This window comes from Rhipicephalus sanguineus, chromosome 9, assembly GCF_013339695.2.
Source record: "Rhipicephalus sanguineus isolate Rsan-2018 chromosome 9, BIME_Rsan_1.4, whole genome shotgun sequence".
Classification (NCBI taxonomy): Eukaryota; Metazoa; Arthropoda; class Arachnida; order Ixodida; family Ixodidae; genus Rhipicephalus; species Rhipicephalus sanguineus.
This window is the reverse complement of record NC_051184.2, coordinates 12,329,835-12,353,429: the sequence shown is the minus strand read 5'-3', so window position 1 is coordinate 12,353,429 and position 23,595 is coordinate 12,329,835. Positions and strand designations below refer to the sequence as shown.

At 45.9% G+C, this 23,595-nt stretch overlaps 1 protein-coding gene across 1 annotated transcript in view; it reads left to right on the top strand.

Moving 5' to 3' along the window:
• Nucleotides 1-23,595, top strand: part of LOC119404351 (RNA 3'-terminal phosphate cyclase-like) — a 131,913-nt gene that overhangs the window by 25,885 nt on the left and 82,433 nt on the right. The window contains exons 4-6 of the mRNA XM_037670893.2: nucleotides 3,103-3,226; nucleotides 21,472-21,530; nucleotides 21,702-21,843. Coding sequence (XP_037526821.2) covers nucleotides 3,197-3,226; nucleotides 21,472-21,530; nucleotides 21,702-21,843 — 231 coding nt within the window. The 5' untranslated portion in view covers nucleotides 3,103-3,196. The remainder of the gene's footprint in view (nucleotides 1-3,102; nucleotides 3,227-21,471; nucleotides 21,531-21,701; nucleotides 21,844-23,595) is intronic.

The window sequence follows — 23,595 nt, the reverse complement described above, 5'->3', positions numbered from 1 at the left end:
CCGATGGAATTTAAATGAGAGAGGAAATTCATGACTTAGCATCTCTTGAAGATCAAAAAAGTCTTTGAGAGTATCTGCGAAAGATTTCCGGCTGCGGCTTGAGGGCTTGTTCCTCGATTTGTTCCACAGTTATATTTGCATGATGACAGAGATGGACACAGAATTTCAAATAGTCAACATTTGTGTGCAAGTTTTTATATTTAGCAAACTTAATGTGCTGCGATAAGGCACGGAAAAGGAAGGTTCGCACTACATGTACCTAGAAAGTCGCAAGTGCTTCAAATGACTTTTTCTTCGTGGATCAATAGTTACTTTTAAATTTGATTTGGTCCTGCCGAATAGAACCATATTGTGCCTCATTTGCACATCGACAGTGGCACTAATTGCTAGGACCTGTAATACAAAGCGGTGGCACGTTACTACAGTGAAACCTCAGTGATACGAATCTCCCAGGACCACCAAAAATATTCATATCATCCGAAATTCGTATCACCAGAAAGCATGGAAAATTAGCATGCGACAAAAGAAAGCTGGCGTACATTTTCATTTATTGTTTTTCAGGGCCGCAGCAACGTCAGGAAGAACCCTTAGTGATTGTCAGTTAAGTTTTTATATGTCGGCAGTCATACCAGCACTCGTAAATATACGGTGCGTACTCGCGTACTTAATTGATGAACCAGGTGCGTTGTGACCCGCGACAGCAGTAGCCCCTTCGAAATTTTAGTATGCTTTTTTGCGTGACACTGCAGTACTGCAGCGAAAGTAACGAAAGACTCAGTTGGCCGTCGAATGAGTGCCCTCGTTCTCAGTTTGTGTTTTGCTGAGCTGTGATGCAAAAAGAATGTATGTAATTGGCAAGGAGAGCGCATATTATTGACTATTTGACTCTTTCTGGCACAGTGGTCGCCCAAGATAACCACCTTTTCATTTTTTTCTCTTGAAGCACACGAGCCTCTCGCGTGAGATTTTATATGGCACGTTTCTAAAGCTTTCAACATAGTGACAGAGACGATACCACTTCGTTTGGGTTTCGTTTTTACGGGTTACATCTGTTTATATCCGACTGCCGTCGTCTTCAAGGTGCTCTACATGATGGACCAAAGGTTTTTTTTACTGAAAGGAAAGTATGTCTGGTTCTTATTAAGTTGATAGCTTAGGACAACACATTGTATAAGTAGCTAATACCAAGCTTAGGACAACACATTGTATAAGTAGCTAATACCAAGGAATAGCGAAATTAAGAGCTGTACTCAGTCAGCACAGAGCACTGTGTCGCTGAAGTTGGTGGTCACCTAGAGTGACCACCGTGCATGAAGGGTCTTAGAAGGTTGGTAATATAGTATTTTTTATTGGTGCTTGGAGGAGAAGTTTTGCGAAATAGTTTAATAAGCCTTCAAGATTGAGACGGATGTGTGGTATATGCAATGTCCCTGTGCTCCTGCAGGGAAAAAAGCACTGTTTTGCAGCCTTCCACCGAAACTGACTGGTAGACCCTTACTGCATGGCGGTCACGTGAGGTGACCACCTCATATCTTTTGAACTAAAGGTGCCATTTTTTTTTTTTTTTGCTTGTGAGAAAATAATTTTCTCAAAAAGAATTCACCGTTTTTTTGCATGAAACTTTGTTTCCTGCCAGAAATGCAGTTCTGTGCATGAAAGAGTTAAAAGAAAACAAGGATGCTGCATGACGGACACAATTCGCGTTCACTATAATGTCAAGGATTTTAAAACGAAGTGCCGAGAATGCCGCCGGCAGCGACACTGGAAATGTGCATCATTAAGCGTGTTTCGTTTCCAGAGCGAGTAAAGCCATTGAATGCACAATGCAACGCTAGTGACTTTTCTATAAAATGCGCTTTATGACGTCGAATTTGAAGAAACATGCACATTCAAGGCAAAACGAACATAACCTGTTTATTGCGCAACTATCGCTCTAAGTGCCATTAAACCTTGCCGTGCGGCAATTTGATGGCATTTATTAGGTACCTGAGTTTAAACACGTTAGGAGTGTCCCAGTGAACCAGGTATTATTTGAATATATGCAAGTCAGTGCATTAGATTTCTTTGTGTGAATATGTGACACTGCATACACAGCTGCATGAGCGGCTACATGTAATATATTTTCATGTCACATACATTGTGCACCGAAGCCTGTGGCTAAGTCAGGCAGCGCATTACTGTTGTACACCAACAATAGCTTGTTTCAAATATTCTGAGATATCTCCGTGCGTCATCAAAAAAGTGCAAGAAAAGAAATGGGGTCCGACTGACAGCCTGTGAAAGCATCTTTTTCGTCCAAAGCTGCGTCACTCGAATTGAACACAGAGCCACAAACCATGCGGTTTGCACTCATTCAGTTTGTAAGCAGGTGAGGGAATACAGCGCATTTCTGGAGTCAATCAGCAAAAATTGACCTCAAGCCACATCCTGAATTGAAATTACGATGTCAACAGGGCCCTTAAAGGTGCACGTTGGGCCCTTGGTGACGAGGATATTAGGGCAGTTACAAAGGGGGGTTAGAACCATCTAAATCCCCCCTCCATTAATAAGCATCACTTTGGTAATTACTATGGCCTCATGTTCAGATGAAGTTTGCTCACAGAGAGGCAGCCAAGCATATATGTAATGAGGCGTTTATATAGTAGACTCTCAATAAATGGAACCTGAAGAGAGCAGGAAAATGTGTTCCATTTAACAAGAGTTCCGTTTACTGAGAGATGAACAGGGGCGCTGAATCCAAGTACGGAACCAATTACATTAGATGCAGTTGTTCCATTTAAGCAGCAGTTCCGTTTAAGAGATTGCCATTTACCGAGAGTCTACTGTAGTGCTATTGATTATGAATTGCTATATATATGCATGTATGTATGAGTGTGTTATGTATGTGCGTATGTGTGCGTATACTACTTACGTTGATTGTGAATTGCTATTTTTCTGTTTGTACAAGTGCTTGGGATTCACCCTTGATATCACTCCTGCATGCATGGGCTTGGTCCTGAGCCTGCAGTGTGTGAATAAATAAATAATATATGCACGTGTTGTCTGTTGATATATGTTAATATGGAGGAGGTAAATTATAAGTGCTGCTGTTTGTATTTCCAGGAGTGTCGTGTTGCTCCTTCAGGCTGCCCTGCCATGCCTGCTGTTTGCAGATGCACCATCTGTGTTGCGCCTTCGGGGTGGAACGAATGCAGAGATGGCCCCCCAGATTGACTACACGCTGTCGGTAAATCCTTTACCTTCTCATTCTGTGACATGCTAGCTTCAAGCAAACAGTAACTGACATCGCTGGTTATCTATATATGAGCTTTACTTACCCATGCGTGTTGGATATGGGCACATTGTGTTTGTTTTACAAGAAGCTGGGTAGCATTTGGTTAAAGTGTACTGTAGCGAAGAGGAACTATCAGCAGTGGAGCCGCATCACCAGTCCTCTGTGGTGCACGAGCTTGCCTGGCTAGTTCTTGCTTGGATGCTGCCTGCTGTTGAAGACTGGCCACAATCGTGTGAAAGAGTGAGCACCAACAACAAATGGCACGATACCCTCTACGCAGTGGCATAGCCAGAAATTTTTTTCGGGAGGGGGCTGGCATCTCAACATGTGTGTGTGTGTGTGTGTGTGTGCGTGCGTGCGTGCGTGCGTGCGTGTGTGTGTGTGTGTGTGTGTGTGTGTGTGTGTGTGTGTGTGTTTGTGTGTGTAAGCTCTCGAATCGCAATTCACTAACAGTTCAAAAGCATATGCTAAACAATGGCTAACTATAACAAAAGTTCAAAAGTAAACAAAAGCTAGTGCACGATGAGCCAAGGAGTTGAGCAGTCTGCAACAGTGCTGGCGAGTCTTCTTGAGTCGGATGGAATTGCAGAGCAGTTTTTCTCAAGAGTCTAGTTTTGCCACCTGTGCAGGTACCATTCTCAGTGTATATACACTGGCAACAGATGAGCGGAGATCGACCAGTGTCGCATAAGTCCTTGTAAACGTCCAGTAGGGGCCGTGGCTGTTCAAGCCAATGGTTTAAGACGAATGGACCATGATTCCAGTAGTTCTCCTTTGCCCCACTTTCGTTTTTGGGCCAATGTCGTTGCATCGTTTAAAGGGGTCATGAAGCACCCCTTGGGCTGATTGAAAAAACACATCCTGCGGAAAGCTGACACGGCTATGAACTGCTCTGCCAAATATTACAGTCGTGCGCGCCGCATAATGGCCACAAGCGGAACGCGAAGTTGCCGTTTCTCCAGGCACCCTCTTTTCAAACAGAGGCCGGTTCTCACTCTCGTCGGTGGGCGGGGCGTCTGTCCGCTGTACGTCGCAAGAGACAAAGCATGCTTATTGACCGATAGCCGACGTAAATCGAGAGCGGCGTTCGGATCAGATGCGCTTCTTGCCGCGGGGTGCCGCCACTTGCCGGCGCCGCACTCCTCAGTACACGGTAGCCGCACTCGCGCAAGCGAATCACAGCGGGAGAGCGATCGCGTTTCATGACGCGCGCTGGCGTAACTTCTTTCCCCCATGCCATCCCTCCCTGTCTAGCTTCCAGTGCGCTCGCCGGCACGAGAAAAGAGAGAAAGCGCTGGGAGTGTGCGCCAAACCCCCGTAACTCCGCTGATTCTTGACGGATTCGAGAAATTTTTGCGGCAATCAATTCGGGAGGCAGTACACTCCGATACTGAGGCCATTAGATCATTACTTGGAAAAGTGGTTATGACCCCTTTAAGTCGAAGCTGTGTCCTGTGCAGGGGTGTGCATGGGTGCTTATGTTAATAATTGTTTTGTTAAATTGGAGTACACCTTTGTCTTTTAGAACATTTTTGCATCCAAAGAGATGTGCACATCCTGCACGTGCGATTTTCTCATGAAAACAGAGCACTTTCTTCATTCCCAGCCCGCGCAGCAAGTGGTCAATTTCATCATTTTATATAACCCTGACACAAGGGCACTCTAAAGTCCTTTGCATAAGGGGACATCTTCCGGAAAAGCGTTAATGTGCAGTGACACTGTTACAAGTTGCCACTCCAGCGTCGCCAGCACGAAGCCGGCAATGGGAATGACAGCAGGTTAGGTCATTCTGTACGCAAGCAAACACAACGAAGAGATCAGAGACGTGTTTGGAACAACAACTTTAATCTAGTGGTATTGCAGCTCAAGAAATCTCAGCAGTACAACACTTAAAGCAAACTAACCTACAAATTTTTGCACCATAAAACCCAACATAACTAACACGCATATAATATCGATCAATCAGTGTACAAGAAGCAAGTATATTACACAATTAACAAACAGTAGAAGATATTAACACAGGCTGTACATCTAGGTAAACAGTGGACATTAATTGAGTTAACAGTAGCTAAAGATGAGAAAGTTCGAAAGCATAAACAGATAAAGGCATATGTGCGATGACCGGAAGCGTTGAGTCCCCGATGATCGGATGCGAGAAGTCGCAGAGAGATCTGGCACGACTGCAACGTTGGCGAAGTTTCAACGTTGATCTTTCCAAGGGCTTGAAGGCGATGTCAGGCAGGTTGAGCTAACTTGAGATTAAAGTTCCGATGCCTGCGTTGCAGACATTAATTACACATCTCAACTAGATGAACGGCTAAGTTTAGGTGGCCAGCCGATACAGAGCCACACTAAAAACTTCTAGAAGGGATATTTGCTGATATCTTTTATACCATGTTAGACAAGCAACTAGACTCATTAGCAGGGCGATATCCCCTCGAGTCCCCCGCTTCTCTTCCTGGGGGAAAAGGGTCCAATCGTGTGCGTTTCATTGTTACCAGCTCCGCCCTAAAAATATTTTGACCACGCCCTATTTTAATTATGGGGGGTTACTCAACTGAGCGAGAGTGACAACCTCTTAAGGCGATCACATACAGCTTGCCCACCTGCAGTTTTCACCGTGAGAATGGTCCGTTTCTTTGGCTCTCAGCTGGTGCGTCTTGCAGTCTATACCTGGTTCAGGTTACATCGCAGCCTTCAACGGCCGTCGTCGCCGATACAGGTATAAAGGATCAAACGTCAATGGCAAACGTTCAAAGAACACCCCTTTGGCTCTAAAGACAACCCTCTCAAGGTCAAGTGGTTCCGCCGGTCAGCGGGGAGCGCGGTGTCCGTTAATCGGCGTGGCGCTGGGTCGCAAAAATGACAATCTGTGACACACGACAAAGGAGCATCTCCCTCCCGGCAATGTTCCTTTTTGGGAAAGCAGATTCCGCTTCGACCTTTCGAACGTCCAGCGTACTCTCGCACACAACGTGCACAATTCAACAGCCTTTCAGTGAAGGCACTGTGGGTGCCGCTTAATCCCCTCTGTGATGTTGTAAATATGCCTGAGCCCCCAAAAGTGCACTGCTGAGGCAGTGACGTCGCCCTTTGTACGCCCACATCAAATTGCTAGCGCCGTCATGTTGAATTCTGGCAGTGTCATTCGCTTTGTAAATAGTGTGGTATGTTGTAGTCAACAAAAGCCGCAACTACAACAGCATGTTTTTTGAAAATGTTTTCTCTTCTGCTGATCTAACGAGCAGAGCCTCTTTTTTGCTTTTCTCTCACACTTTTTTTTTTTTTTTGTGGTGCTGATCTGAAAAACCGCAGCTAATCGCAGAGGCCACGAACCAGCTAAGGAACTTAGTGCATTGCTGTGTGTTATCGGCACAACTTTTCTGCAAAAGGTCCTTCAGAGCAACGAATTTGGCTTACTGTGAAGTGCGGTACTTTTCGCCCGTGTTTGAGGGGCATTAGTTAAAAAGATAAAGAAGACTGTCGAAAACGACTGCCTGCTCTCCGTACAGGGGCAAGAGAACGAAACGTCCCTGGACAGCTGTCAAAAATGACCACCACCTTTTTGGGCCATCCGCTAGCACAATATAATCCTTTCAATTCAAGACATCCCCGCTGCAATGGTGCATAGCGTCATCATCATCGCCTTTCATCACCATCATCAGTTTCCCGCCACCGCACTGCGCCTCGAGCGCAGCTCATGCCTCAGCGCTTGAGGCGCGAGGAGAAATAAACGCGCTCATGCCCTTGGATGGTCGCTTCGGCCCTCACCGTCCAAATAAAGTAGTGAGACAACGGCATGGCCATGTCGGTCGCTACATTGGTGACCTGGACGTGATTCGAACATCCAACACAGGTGCGCTGTCGGATCCTCCGGCAGAGGTCACACCTGCTGTGTTCCACGACATCCATCCTCCTGAGTTCTTGACGCGGGACGTGAACCAGCAGATGCGGGCATGACATTTCTGCATCCATCGACTTGTTACACGTGCCAGCACACCGGACACTATACAATGCTGAGGTCGGCATTGAGCTGACGACGAAATCCACACCAGCACTACAGACCCACTGCCAATGTTAGCGGTCAAGACGAGCTACTTTCGGGTACCGCTCTCTTCATGGTTGCTCCCTGTTGGCATCCACGTCAGCACCGTGTGCGCAACCGGAAGCCCCATCATGATTGTTCTTTGTTTATTCTCGGTAATCGTTGCTCTGCTGTGCCACATCACACTGTATCGTCCACATTGCCCGCACAGGCCCTTCGGCACCTGCCCTCAACTCCATCTGCGGGCACCTCTGCCAGCCGTGCTCACTCGCGACACCCAGTGCGCTACCGAAAGGCCCCGTCAAGTCGTCATGGGAGCTGCCTGGGTACGACTACAGCGTACTTTCGCCCAGTTCTTCGCTCACGGCGCTTCTCTCAATGCACCCGCCGGAAAGGTCATAAAGACCTCGTGCCTCTCAATGTTGACGACTTGGAGCCCTTTGTCCCGCGTCAAGAACACTTCTGTATATATATACCGTAAGAACCACAATATAGGTTGAATTTTTTTTCATAAAACAGCCCTAAAAAGTAGACTCCCATCTTATAGTATACCGGTCATTGGCAGAAAAACTTCGCAAGTCTGGCCATTATGGCCAACTAAAGTCAACCGCCTCCATCGCCATCGCAGTCATCGGCGCCGCTTTGTTTACTACCAGCCTTGTGCCGTGGGCAGTCTCATTTTGCACTTTTGTTGTTGTCTTGTGAATCTATTTGGGCTCCGAGGTGCTTTTTTTCTTGTTCTCGACCGTTGGCCGACGACAGTTCACCAATAGCGTTCAAGAAAACAGTGATCGAGTTCGCGAAGGCATGAAGAAATCTGGTCTGAAGTGTGTGAAAGGTGTGTTGTGATGCGAGCGCATGTGAACGGGAACGGGAGCCGTGAGTCCCAAACAATAACTGAAAGTTTATCTTTGCACGGGTGTTCTTGCTGCTCCAATCTCGCTTTATACTATTTCTTTGTTGCTTCCTGCAATGCCGACGGCTCTGGTTACAGCGGCATGTATGACTATGATCAGCAGGCAGATCGAGTGCACCACAGAAGCATTTGCTACTGGCAGATGCTGAAGTATCACATCACGACACGCAGCGATGAGAAGAAAACTTTGTTTTGGGGCCCTACTGCAGCGTATCTAGAGCTGCAGACCAAGGTTGCACCGTTTAACCGGGAGCCGTGCTGGCGTCGTGATTGCTACAGGGGACCTCAACGTGCATCCAAATGAATGCTGTCAAGACGGTTGTGGCGTTTTACGAAGCTAATGCTGAGCCCATCTTTTGGCTTTCTGCCATGTAGAACTTATGTGTAAACACACGTGTAAATAAATGGCATTTTCACTGTGCACCATTTGAAATTGCATTTCACAGTAAAGGCACCTTCTGATACTTTGGCCGTACCATGTACTTTTTTATTTTTTTCAATTTTCAGTAATTAGAAGTGGGGGTTCTACCTATATTCTGGTCCGTCCTATATTCCGGTTTCTACGGTACGCCCCCATAGTTTTCATTACGGGTTCATTTCTGTGGCGGGGAGTAATCTGTAGCGTCATTGTCGTTGCCATTCATCAGCCCGGTCAGCCTCCCCGGCTACTCCAGTGCCTCTACAGGGGTCTCAAACACACGGCCCGCGAGGCTCTTGCGTGTGGCCCGTGGCCCACGCACGACTCTCTTCGCTTCCAATTTTAAAAATTTTTTATTAATAAGTATGCCCGTGAGCTAACTAGGCATGACTGATCTAAAGCATTGTTTTCGTGAGGCACCCCATGTGGTAGTCGTGTTGAAACATAACCGTGAAACAAAAACAATATTTCAGTATTGATGTCGAGATTGTAGTCATATTGGAGATTGGTATGGACATCTTATTGGAATCCTGGCATCAAAGCTTCTTCAGAAATGACCCGTATATGATATGAGATATGGGGAAGGTGTTTGCTTTCAAATGGCAACATTTGCTGCCGACAATTTGTACAAACCCTTGATGTGGTATGCAGAAAGAGTCTGGAGTCTGCATCATGAGAGTCTGCATCATGGGCTGTGGCAGCCCTGCCTGCTGCCACACCCCATGATGCATAGCGCCCTTACTCCTGCAAGGCCTTGCAAATTTCTGAGTGATAGAAGACGTGTGACTCTTTTCGACACTCCTTGCTGAATAATGCACTGTTCATCGCACCACCATCACTTAACGTCCTCAAAGAAATGGTTGGATGGAGCGATTAAACTGCACACTTGGCGACATGGTTCTCAAGTACAGTTAAACCTGCTGGCAGTGGGAGACCCCCTCGAAATAACGAATTTCCCCCGCCGACGACCTAAAGGTCTTGGCCCAAATTTTGTCATTTTTGCGCGAGTAGCAACCTCAAGCACCTTCTCCGCCGCGACGGTATGCGAAGCGGCGGCATCGTGCTTGGCAATCTCGAAGGCACAGCGACTGCGAGGTGAGTGAGCGCATGTGTGCGTGCGAGCGTGCGCGAGGCGGGCTTGCATCCCTCAACCTGGTGATCTTGCCGCCGCGGGCATGACCTTTCCTAACCCTTCCCTCAAACCTGATCCCGCTGCTTGCTGCAGCTGGCCTAGCCCGCTCCTTTTTGCCAAAGAGAGAGAGAGAGAAAAAAAAACATTTTTTTTTCAGCACGCTGGCAGCGCCACTCTTTGGTTACAGTGCAAGTCTCTGCTTTTCACTTCGCTAACCTGATACTAGGTGACACCACTGAAAAAAGAAGAAAAAAAAAGAAAATGAGGGAGTCACAGCAGCACCGGCAGTGCTGTGGCTTTCCGCATTTTCCATGTCTTTCTTTGTCGGTTTTCTTCGGTACGATGCCATCGTGTCGCTCGCTCTTCGTTTCTGACGCCTCGCGCTTGTGCGAACCGACACACAACCACGCACCCAGTACCTGTTGTGACAATCCAAGGATGAGTGCTTCGACGAAGAAACGCGAGATACTGACTCTTGAGAACAAAATGGCCATCTTGGACGCCGTTTCTAGAGGCCAAAAATAGAAGGGTGTCACTGCCAAATTTGGCATCCCAGCTAGTTCTTTGTCGATGATTTTAAACGCGAAAGATGCGATTCGCAGCGCTGTGGAGTGTGGCCTGGGCAGCAAAAAGAAATTGAAGTCGTCAACATACGCCGACGTCGGCAAAGCTGTGTTCACATAGTTTATGGACATGCGGCCACAAAACGTACCCATCAGCGGCGCTGTTTTGCAGCAAAAGGCAAAGGATTATGCTTGCATCCTGGGCTGCGATGATTTAAAAGGCAGTAACGGGTGGCTCGAAGGTTTTAAACGCAGGTACGGGATCATCGGCAAAGTGATCAGTGGCGAGTCCTCCTCTGCGGATAGAGATGGCACTGACTCGTGGATCCAACACAAACTACCGGGTATTTTGGAGCGCTACAAAGTGTCGGATGTGTACAATGCTGACGAAACGGCGCTTTGTTACGAGTTGCTTCCGAACCGTACCCTTACGCTTAAAGGGGACGTCTGCCACGGCGGTAAACAGAGCAAACGTCGTTTGACTGTTCTACTGTGCACAAATTCAGATGGAAGCAACAGACAAGCGAGTTCCGCTGGTCATTGGCAAAAGCGCCCGACCTAGGTGCTTCAAGGGAACCCACAGGATGCCCGTAAATTATGTGGCGAATACGATAGCCTGGATGACGCGCGACATATTTAGTGAGTGGCTGACGGATTTCAACAATGACGTCAAGAGGCAAGGACGCAAGATTTGTCTGTTCATAGACAATTGCACTGCACACCACCTAGAGGGGCTCGAGCTCTCCAACACTGAACTGCAGTTTTTACCCGCGAACTGCACATTGCTCATTCAGCCCCTTGATAAAGGAATTATTAACAGTGTCAAGTACTCAGACCGTCGGCGACTAATCTAAAAACTGCTGAACATTCGTCTGCAGCGATATACGAAGGTAGACATTGTGCAAGCAATTGAGATGCTTGAAGCGTCCTGGCAAGAAACAAGTGCGGAAATTTTTGCGAACTGCTTCTGCAAGGCCCGTATTTCAACAGAGGTTCAGGTGGTTCAGGCTGAGGAAATCGACGCAGGAGAGGAGGAGCCTTCATGCCCGCCTTATCTCGCCGAAGCTTGGATTTCGCTGTGCACGGATGGAGGAGCCCCAGACGATGTGCAGATTTGTGATTTTTTATACGCGGACAACTGTGCTGTGACAACTGAGGAGATGACTGATGAGGCTCTGGCGGAAACTGTCTGAGACCGCAGTGACGACAATGGACCTTGGGAGGATGACTCGGCATGCGCCTTGCCCTCCGCGAAGGAGGTGCTGGACGCCATCGACCTTTTGCGCCGCGCCGCGAGCTCGCTGGGCAATGACAGAGCAGCATTGTGTTCATTGATGTTGTACGAATGGTCAGTGCTGCCGTCCATTATGAACAAACAACAAAGCAAAATCACGCAGTTTCTTACCGCGAAATAAATGTTTTGGGCGAGTTCTACCGTCTGTTACTTTTTTCATAATTAAGCGTTTCTTTTTGGAATTTTCATGTCGAACCTCCATATAACGAAATCCTCTTTAAAACGAAGTTTTTTGGGAATTTGTCAGTTCGTTATATCCAGGTGTAACTGTACGTCACCTCTGATCACACTGACTGGGACCTTATTTTGCCGTTCATGGGGTACACCTACAACACTGCATCACAGGCGACTACAAAATTTTTGCCCTGTGTCTGTGAAGATGCTTGACACCATTCTCTCGTACTGACCCAACTCATCTGAATGTACGGCCACCTTTGTAGTGGCCTTGCAACCTTGGGGAATGCCATCAGCTTGCCTATTCTTTCACAAACATAGACTAATGGCAATGATAATTGCAACACAATGATGACCACCCGTGCTGCAACTTTTTTCCAGACTCTGTTGAGCTGCTGTCAAAGCTTGTCTCCAAATATCCATGGCCTGTGAACTATATTTATATTGCCAAGCCTGTCAAACCACTTATGGACAAATGCCACACTATTTTCTCCTCAAGTCGCCATGATGACTCAGAAGGGGGGCAGTTAGAGTGAAGAGGAATGCTTGGCACTGCAGTCACATTGTCAGCCGTCCTCGAGGCAAGAGCTTCAGATTGTCCTGTGTATTATGGAAGCATTCTTGTTCGGATGTTGCTGCCCAGTACTTTGCTCACTTTACAGTGCCATAAATAGTGAGGGTTCGTTCACACCTGTGACTAGCAATGGTTGCGCGACTGGCAAACAAAAAGTGACTCAAGGCGACTGATGTTCACATCTGCATGCTAATTTTCTACCCGTTGCCGCACAGAATTCACGTCTCCTCACATTGCTGGTATTGCTATTGCCCCGCAAAATGCAGTGACGTCCTTTTCCTGCACGTCTCATTGGTTTCAGTCATGCGACTGCAGTCACATGACTGAAAAATTGAGCAGGGAGTGGCCGAGCCAAGACAGTCGCTTTGCGACCAAAGTGGCCATTTGCGACCGTTTGAGACTAACTTGGTCGCGTATGATGTGCCTTACATACTTGTGCATATTTAACTTGCAGAATCGATAAAAAGAAGTGGAGGAAAAAGTGGTGTGCAGCACATTGTGTTTGTAGTACTTGGCTTGCAGTATTATGTGATGCCGCTACTAATCAGTATTCTGAGAATATTCAGCTGTCTCCCCTTTCTCTCTGCTGTGCCTGATTTCTTCTTCTCTGTTTACATAGGGTTAAAGGGGTGCTGACACGAAATTTCGCGGCTGAGATAGTCTGCGAGATAGATTCCTGCGAACATGCGCCTACCAAGTCCCAACAGCGAATATAGCTTGGAAGGTAATTTATATGAATCTTGAAGTCCGCATGTGCAATCCAGCCTATACGCCTCACCTCGTGACGTCACCACTGCGGCCGAGCTCTGTGCTTGGCGCAGCTAGAATGACGACGTCCTATTCGCCATTGCCCTTTGGCTGTAAGTGTGCCAGCAGACTACTACTATACTGCTCGTGAGTCTGTGCCTCAAGAAAATCGTTGCCACCATACGACGATGGCAACGAAATTGCGCAGCACATGCGGCAGGCGAAAGAAAGCTGGCAGATGATGCTGGCAGTGCGGAAGGGTGTCACCATTTCACATGCTAGAAGGCAGTAGCAGTTGCACTCGGTGACTTAAAGTAGTAGGTGCACTCGGTGACTAGGTCATTCTTAAAGCTCTCTCAAACCGAAACTGAGGATCGGTCCGTAATAAACAAACTGTAATTAATTATCTGTCGCGTGCTGCAGCAAGCCATGTGTCCAGCAACATATTGCAGCTAAAAAAAAACGCGAGACGAAAATTTTTGTGTCAGTACCCCTTCAAATAATATAAAGAATTTGACAACAACGTTTTGTTAGCCACTACTCTGCACAAATTGGTCAATTTTCCTGTTATCATTCATTTCACATCAATTTGTAAACACTAAGAATATGATTTCCATGTCTTCCCAAATATTATTTTGTATTTTTCAGACAGTCTTTGTCTATAGGTCAGCTTCCCAGGGACTGGAAAATCGCAAAAGTTATTCCTGTATATAAACCGGGATGTAAAGATCAAGTTGAAAATTATTGCCCCATCTCGTTGACTTCTATTAGCTGTAAATTACTTGAACATATCATTGCTTCTCACATTCACAGTCATCTTGAATCTAACAAATTCTTTAGCTCCCCAAAACATGACTTCAGGAAAGGTTTCTCTTGCAATACACAACTACTAGAACTCATGACAGACCTACAGACTAACACAGACACAGACAGATTGTGTTTTCCTAGATTTTTCAAAGGCCTTTGATCGTGTCGCCCATTGTTGTCTTATTTCCAAATTGTCTGCCCTTAAATTAGACTCCTTGACACTATCTTGGCTCGAAAATTTTCCTTCATTTCATGAACAATTCACATTTACAAATGTTTTTCAATCAGATATCACAGAAGTTACTTCAGGAGTGCCCCAGGATAGCGTTCTATGGCTCTCTATTCCACCTAGTCTTCATTGACGATCTACCAACTAACATTTCATCCAGCATTCATCTTTTTGCAGATGACTGCATCATTTATCGAACTATAAGCTCTTCCGCTGATCATGTGGCCCTTCAAAGGGATCTAGACCTCGCTTGCAGTAGGTGCACAAAGTGGTTAATGAACCTGAACAATTCAAAAATGCAGTGATTCCACCCCTGCGCCAACTGTGCCAAAGTGTACCAAATTGGATTTACTGCACCATTCTGATAATATCGACGGAAATTGTGCCAAACTGTGCCAGAGTCTCGGGCTTGGGGGCGTCTATCACTGGCAATCGCACCGCCGGTCCGTCAAAACACGTGCAGCTTGACCTTGGGGCAGCCAAAGCCGAAATGATGGACCAAGAATTATTCCACTGAATAAACAGTGCTTGCGCGCGGGTCCCGAGTAAGCCACGATGCCATGCACGTAGCTGACACAGCTTCCGTTGTGCAAGTTGGCTCGACGGCAAAATGTGCTCTCTGCAGAGGCTCGTGACGTCTAGGCCAATCGGTAGCGTGAAAGTGTGGCTACGATTCATCAACGGATATCATCTGTTCAGAAACGCTGCTGATAGCTCGTTGCAAGCGTCGTACGGCACGTAATGAAAGAAATTTTCAGTAATAACTACACGCGTGCCACTAAAACATCTGTCATTTCTGTTTTGGACATCGTGGAATGAAATCTGAGGACGCTAGCAATAGATATATGGAAAAAAAAAATATGGAATTTTCGGTGCTTCGTGTCCATGGAAGCGCTTTGAACGGTGGGAATGCGCTGACATGTTCCCTCAAATATACTTTATGCATGGATCTTCATCCAGAAAAGCTTATTCGTAATTCCTTCCACCAGCTCATCCGGGTTTTAATGGCTCTTACAGTAAGTACCTCCTAAAAGGCCCTGCCCTTTCGAGCTCGAGTGCTAGGTTCCCAATGCGAATAGCCCCGCGCTTGAGGCAGGCCTCGCGCGCGGGCGACGTTATTGCATGTGTCCTTTGTGCGACGGAGACGGCCGGCTCAGTTCATCTCCGCTTCAGCGAGTTTGGCGTCGGTGCTCACGAGCTTTTACATGCGGGTAGAACGTGCGGGGTGATGTTATCAATTTGGACTTTATAGGGAAGATGACGGCGACGGCAAAAACCCGTCGAGCGTGTCCATATAATCGCTATTGCAATAATAAAAAAAAAAATTGAGGAGCCATTCCGCTCTGTGAGGTGGATGATCAGCAAAGCTGTTTCGTGCATGGCACAGAGGTGGCATGGTGGAGGCCAGTTTAAGATATAAGGCCGGGTTGTCAACGGCCAGGCTGTTAACGTTCAATACGCAATATTAGTGCGAAAGCCTTAGATGCCTCATTAAACACAAAAATTGACCGTCGGCGGTGTCAACACGATGGATGCAGAAAATAGTCGTGTGATGACGTCTGCTGAAACTTGTGATGTCATCATGGCTTCAAACATCGTGACGTCCATAGGTCGGCAAACTCACCCATGAGTCGACTCACTCAGACTTCGATCGGGCTGTGAGTCTGAGTGAGTCCAGGGGAGTGAAGTTTTGGGGAATTTGAGTCTGTGTGAGTCCGGTTGAAAAGAATTTTAGTAAATCTGAGTCCGAGTGAGTCTAGTTAAAAAAAAGTTTGGCGAGTCCGAGTCCAAGTGAGCCCTAAGTGCAAAATATATTTCTTGAGTGAGTCTGAGTGGGCTGCACATTTTTTTGCTGACCTATGGTCCGATATATTAGACTTTAGCATTGCTATCAGCCTTATACAGTAAAACCTCGGTGATACGATCACGGCTCGTACGGATTTTGGGGTGATACGAATTTTTCTGTGGTCACGGCCAAGGCTCATTAGCCTGCAATGTATTGGAGTACGGTTGTTGCGAACCAATTTGCACGCCGCGACGTTTGATACGAACGTACGCTAGCGCACAGGTACGAACAGGTGCAGCCTGCGCTTTCGCGGAAGACGCAGCAGTCACGCGCGGAAGCGGGCATGTGCGCTGCGCGACCATCAACGCTGCGTCGTTGCCTCCGAGATAGTGCGCGCGAATATTGGAGTCCTTTAGGCGCCTTTGCGTTTAGGTTACAAATGACGTTGATGTCGCGCTTTTTTTTTTATGTGTTGACGCGTGCTCCTGTGCTCGAGGCAGCAGCGTCTTGTACTGTGTTAACACGTGCCTGCCACATCGATGCAAGCCATGTCCCAGCAATCAGACGTTATATGAAAGAAGACTGAAACTTGGGCTGCGGGTCCGCCATGCAGTCCCATTAAAGGTGGACGAAGACCCCAAGAGACGAAGCGGACGGTCTTGGCGAAGGAGCTTGGCCTCCATCTATCGTGCGCAAAGCGCTTCTTAAGTCACTTTCGCCGCAGTACTGTGATGTCATGCACAAAAGCAAGCGTAGTAAGATTAGGAAGGGGCTACTAGCGGTCATGGTGCACAACACATCTGGTTCAATAATTACACACGCTCGCATGCACTGTGTATTTACGAGTACAAGTATGATCGCTGACGTCTAAAAACTTTACTGACAATCATTCAGAGCTGTTCATGACGTCGCTGCGGCCCTGAGAAACACTGAATCAAAACGTATGCCAACTTTCTTTTGTCGCATACTAATTTTCCATGTTTTCTGGTGATACGGATTTCGGATGATACGAATATTTTTGGTAACCCCGCGAGATTCGTATCACCGAGGTTTCACTGTATCGGCTCATGTTTACACTCATGCCGACTAACACATACTTCAACGCACTGGCGTTCATACACCAGCTCAATATATATTGATCAGAGGCGTGAGTTAAGGAGGGGGGGAGGTGCCATGACCTCCCCCTGCAAACTCTTTCATGAGAAGTTCTTGATAAAAATATCTCGTATGAGTCATCGCAATTCAGTCCAATTCAATTCAATTTATTTTCCAGTATATACATGCTGGACGGTTACGTTGGGTTAAAAGCTATATAAGTAGCTTGACGGGACCCAACGACCAATGAAATCTGTTTCAATCTGTTTCACTGAAAATGTCCTTACTGGATTGCAACCACTGACAGCTCCTTTTTATCTCGTACCTTCAAATATGAGTTAAGTAGAGCACCTATTATGCGAATATTGGTGTTAAACACCATTTACACCATGTTTGAAAAAGCCAATTATATGCTAACGGACTCATGAGTTGACTCACTCAGACTCGGATAGAGCCGTGAGTCTGAGTGAGCAATATTGTGGTGAGTTTGAGTCCGAGTGAGTCCGGCCAAGAAAAATTTCAGTGAGTGTGAGTTCGAGTGAGTCTGGTCGAAGAAAATTTGGCGAGTCTGAGTGTAAGTGAGCCCTAAGGGCAAATGAGTGAGTCTGAGTGAGCTCCACATTTTTTGTCGACCTATGACTGACGTCACGTGATGATGTCATCGCATGACATCGTCGCTTTGCTCTGCTTCCGTGATCGGGGCACCGATCACGGAGGCAGACCAGGCAAGGTGCAGAACGCTTGCAATGCCTCTGATTCTGGAGGCGGTGCTGAACCACGTTAGGTCTTTCAGAGAGGGGTAAATCGAGTGATAAGAAAAAGAGGAAGATGGCTTCCACCTTCCAATAGTCTTAGGCGAATGCAAAGGAACCCCGTGAGTTTTTCACTGCTTCCTAAGGGGCACGAGGGGTTTTTTGGCGGCGTATGTCCTAGCCTTACACACTGCTTCGCTGTCAAAGGAAAACCAAGTTTGTTATGTCATGTAGTCCCCCGTTAAACGCACTTTGGGACACTTTCGCGGGAGCTCGACTTGAAGCTCACCTCCATCATCCAGGCAACCCAGTGCATGCGCGAACGGTAGTCTGCATAAGCACCGCAAAAATGCTCTTCCTGCAGCACAGAGAGGCCCCAGAGAGAGGAAATGGAGGCTCAGTGGAGGTAGGCTTTTTGAGGCTACCTAAGTGACGTCATGTTGCGCCCAGCATTACAATCAATCGAGGAGAAAAAGAACCTGGCTTTCGTCTTGCAGTTGTCTTAGTTCCATGCATTAGGGGCAGTGTGACTCTTTAGCATTGAGGCACTGTTGTACGTCACGGCATTTGTCTACCATGTCTGCTGATAAGCACGTACATGTATTTACAGTGTTATTTTATAAAGTACAATTTTATTGATCCAGTATTCTGTTTATTTGCTAGTGTCGAAAATAATCGCTGAAGAGGGTATTCCAGAACACTCAACTGCATGGTGCTCTTGTTGTCGAGTGAAATATGGAGTGCTCCTGAGATGATCTTCTCCATGAGGTTTGCAGTGAATCCAAATATTTCTAGCTCTTAAGAGCCACATAGTAATTAAAGTGCTTGAATGTAACTGCAACTTGGTTCTATAGGATGTGAAATTAGCTGCTCCAGAGTGCTCCCAGATGAAGAATTGCCTGCTCCAAAGTGCTCCAAGATGGAAATTTTTGCTGCTCCAAAGTGCTCCAAAATGAAAATTTTGCTGCTTTAAAAATTGCTCCAAATCAGACGTCCTCGGTAGCATCACTGAAAATGTAAAATAATGTCAGTTTCTCAGAAAAACTCGATTTTTGCTCTTCCATACGAAATTAACAATAGCAAAGTATCATGAACCTCTTCATACAAGTATTTGGGGGCTATTCGTGACACTAATCATTCATGGTCCTCCCACATAACTTCTATTTGTTCCAATGCATCCAAAACACTAGGACACTTGGTTACAGGGTTCAGCTGCTGACCCAATAGGCACGGGTTTAATACCAGCCACTGCAGTTGCTGCATTTCGATGGATGCTAGAAGAAATTAAACATGGTTGAAATTATCCAGAGCACTCTACTACACGTGCCTCATAATTATATCATGGTTTTGACTCTTCTGAAATAATGGCACCGCCCAGAGCATGTATAACAAGCAATGTGCATGCACATTGGTGCACGTGTGTCAGCAACAAAGAGTTTTTAACCCTTTAACCCATGTCAGCCAACAAGGCTTCCACTCCAATCCATTTCTGTTGTCAAAATGCAGTAGGCTGTGTTCAGATCAGAATGTTGGTGCATGTTCGCGGACCCCCTTTAATTTCTCTGAAAAAAATGTATAAGGGCCACAAAACCATTCTTATTCTTGTGAAAAAAAACTTTGCCTTAGTGAAAAAAATTCGGAAGTCTCCACTCAGCAAAAACGCTTTTTGTGAATTACATGGAAATGGGATTTTGACAAGGCTCTACAAGATAAATATTGTAGCTGTGAGTCTCAAAATTTTGCTTCGCGTCTATATTACTCAGAATTTCCCAAATTTCCCAGTGTTGCCACACATTAGTTTAACAATTATTTTAAATATGATTGCCAAGAATGCTGTCGAACGCAAACCAAAAATGCACAGGTAAAGGCATGTCTATAAAATGCAATACTTTGAAATGCAATTAAAAAAAACAGCCAGCTTCGATTTTCTTTAAACTCGCCGGAATGAAAGTCCAGTGTGTGCTCTAACTGAGTCTGTAAAAACATGGGTTATTATTTTTGTGAGATCGGAGTTACAAAGCTGCCAATGTGCACAAATTGACGTTCCCGCGCAGCTACTGAAATGAGCGAGCATGTAGCTATTGTTGCCATTGTTGTAATTTTCAGGTCTTAAGTATGTTCTCTCGCATTCACGAAACATCAAGTTGACAGAAAAAAGAGCAAGTGTTGCTTTAAAGTGCAAATTTGTACATATGCAGATTTGTAGTCATTGTAGTATTGTTCCTGGCGAAAGCAGGTGTGGGAAAAAGTTCGTCTAGGTGCACACTTGAGTCGGGTTTTTGCATGCAACAGTTTTTTCAGCCCTAATGCACACGTGACGTGAGACAGGCATTGAAGGAAGACTGGGTTCGCGCAGAAAGTGTCCTGGAGACGGCACCAACGTTCTCCGCCTTCTTGCGCCTGGCATAGGACGTCCGACAGTGACGTTTCCCTTCACTGCCATCTTCAGAGGAGAAATTTCTTTTAACTAAATGACTAATTTAGCTCCTCAACAGCATTTTGCTCAGGAACATAATTTCCGACAGACACAGGTGCATCTGTGCCTTTTACGACAATCTGTTTGAGGAGGCTGAAGCAGAGACAGAGAGAGTTTCTTCTGGCTCATGAACAAGGCGGTATCCAAATCTTTTATACTCTGAAAGTTCCGCTTATAGCTAACCTTTTTCTTGTGCTTGTTCAGATAGCGCTGTGCAACTGAGCCATATATCTCGGGGGAGTACAAGAAGCGCATGGATACTCAAATAGGCTGCTCAGTAATGAAATGCCGGGCAGTCGCCGACACGACTGACAGACGTGATAGCTGATTCACTGTAGTGATGTCAACCTTTCTGAAGTGTACTGAGCTGTTTCATCCCAAATACCCGTTGATGAAATCGGTGCCTTCATGAGTCAGTGGGACATATATGCCCCACTTTTTTTTCAGTAAACTACTGGCTTGATTTTGATGAAATTTGTTGTATACTATTTCTTTGTAGCTTATATGAGTACACCACAGCCAGTTTTTTTATGATTATGCCAAAAATATAGGCAAACCCACCAAGGGTTAAGCAAACTGGCTGAACAACCTGCCGAAAATAGTGTGGTGCAATAGAACCTACAATGAACAAAAAATGAGCAAAGCTTCTTTAGTTAGCTAATGATTGGGAAAAATGTGCCTGCATTGGCTTGTGTGCAGCGAAAGATGGGCTTCCACACGCTCAAAAATGGTCTTGTCTTTGTCTACAATCTGAAAAAGTGATGTTTCAGGTCTTTGAAAATTCTTCGTTAGAGGCTTGAAAGTCCTTAACAACCATAGGATTTTTTTTCTCCAAAGTTGCTATGAACCCTGTTTTGTGTGATTAATATTCACTAACGAAGCAATCAGTGCTAACAACACAAATTCACCAGTTAGCTCGAGGCGCTGTATAACAGAGCTTTGCGGTTTGCATCGTCACATCTCTTTTCTGGGTTATCTTGGCCCACACACCATGCAGGTGTAACCATGGTGTTGGAATTGTTTGGAACGACGCAAATTGTCATGTGGTGTTGACTGAGCCGTTTCACAAGGCACACAGTTGCATTGCAGCTGTTTTTACTTGGTGTTCAGTTGTCTAAGAGACCGAATGTGCGTATCTAAGTGCGAGTGTAGATGCTCATGGTCAACAATGTTTTGTGTCATTGTGCAGGTGTTTCTGCCCATAGCAAGAAAATTTGGAGCTTCATGTGACATCAAGGTTCTTAAAAGGTGGGTCAACGAGTCAAAGTGCTTTCACGGAATAGTTGTGTTACAGTCTTCTTTGAATAGCACGTAGGCACCTGTCTCTCGTAAGTATATGTGTGTGCCTTGTGGGCGATTCTCCATGTGTTTCAGCATGCTCAGGGCAAAACAAGCCTGAGCTGATTGCCTGCACCGCAGGGGCTACTACCCCAAGGGAGGTGGTCTGGTCGAGGTGTGTGTGCGGCCTGCAGGCTCCCTCCAACCACTCGTCCTCACTGACCCTGGCTGTGTGGCCAGGGTTACCGGACGGTCCTTCGCTGCTGGTCAGCTCCCTCTCAAGGTGCCACTCAAATTTCAGATTTCTCTTGTTTCTCTCGAAGCACTTCCAGTCGAGCACTTCTGGTTTTTCGAATGTTGGTTCTGGTTCAGGTTATGTTGGATACGTATGATATTGGAGCATAAGTAAGATGAGGGCCACTGAATTGAATGAGTTGTGGCACCTGGTCCCAACCACGCGCTTGTTTCTACAAGGCCTGGGCAGCAGTTAACCCCAGGAGGGCACACGACGTGCAAGTGCCACTGCCAGCCAAGAATTAGGCTCATTTATGGAAATGCAATTAACATTCAAAGCTCATTATAATCAAGTTGCATGGTTCAAAATGAGCTCCATCGATAGGGTTAACTCTCGGTACATAAAAAGACTTCAACATTCTGAAACTTCAGTGAATGGAAATTTGACCTTTAATGCAAAGTATAGTTGCCAAATGGTTCATTTCTAAACGGAAAGTGGCACAGGAATGTTACATTAGTTATGTGCCAGTATGAACAAACTAATTTCAATAATTGAAAAGCTAATAAAGAAAATTAATTGCCCCAGCAAACTCCTGTGCCCACACCTAAAGCCGAAACAAGTGCAGATCCCATGCACTGTGGTAGCATGCATGAAGCAAAGTTCTGCTGCCACAGCTTGCCACCACAACCTCGGCAATTGCCCAGAGTGCTGCAACATTGAGGCTGTCGTGACGCTAAAGTGTATGCATTAGCCCTTCAGAGAGCCCACCCCGCACACGCTAGACACAAATAAAATCTGAGAAGACATTTTTCCTGAAGACAAGCCGCCAGAGCAAAGTTTTCCTGCTGCAAAATAATTAAAACTCTAGATTTATGCACAATGCAAGCTGATAACATCCATCAATGGCACTGAAGTGAGCACACACAGCAAGGACCATTTTGGCCGGTTGTATGTCGTTACAAAGCACATGAGGACATATGATATTGAAACTGTGTATTGACTGACATGAGCGCTCTGATAAAAAACTTCATGAAAATTGAGACCGGAGTTTTTTTTTTATTTTTGAAAATTGGCTTTTTTGAAAAAACTTGCTTCTTTAACTGACTTTAATGACTTTCTTTGACGCTGCCTGTAGGACAACCATCTTTAGCAGAAATGTTGCGCAGGCCTTTTTCTATTATTGACAATGTTTTGAAGTTTCTGTGGGAAACAGCAAACGCGCCAAGGCGCATCAAAGTGAGCAAACTTCTTTGATTTAGGCCGAGTTTGCCATTTTGTGACACTTTTTCTCTTGACACCATAAAGAAAGCATTGATATAATTCACAGTAATGCATATTAAAACCAGCCACAAAAGTTTTCGGCACAACATTTATAGTTCGCGTTCAATTCGGCCGTGAAATCCAAAAATATTAAGGCGCGGTGAGCAAAAACAGGCCACCCACGCCGCCACCTTCAAATATTCTTTTGGTGTGCTGGGAGCGTTTTTTGTAAAAATTTTCAGTTCTGTGCACTTTGAATGTGCCCACATAACATATAAAAAACCCAGACAAAACAAAAATATCGACCGGACATGCATGTTCGATCTCTCTTGGAATGACCCAGCAGAAAATTAGCACTGAGACGATGAGAGGCAGCTACACAAATCTTGCAGCTCAATGAAGCTCAAGCTTCAAGAAGGAGCACAGAGCAAACTATCGGTTCCAGCCGAGGCCGTTACATCTCCAAACCTATTCTTCTTAGAATAACCGAGAGCTCAGCTAGTTGGTAAGTATTTGAAGTCAAGAGTTTGGCGGAATCCC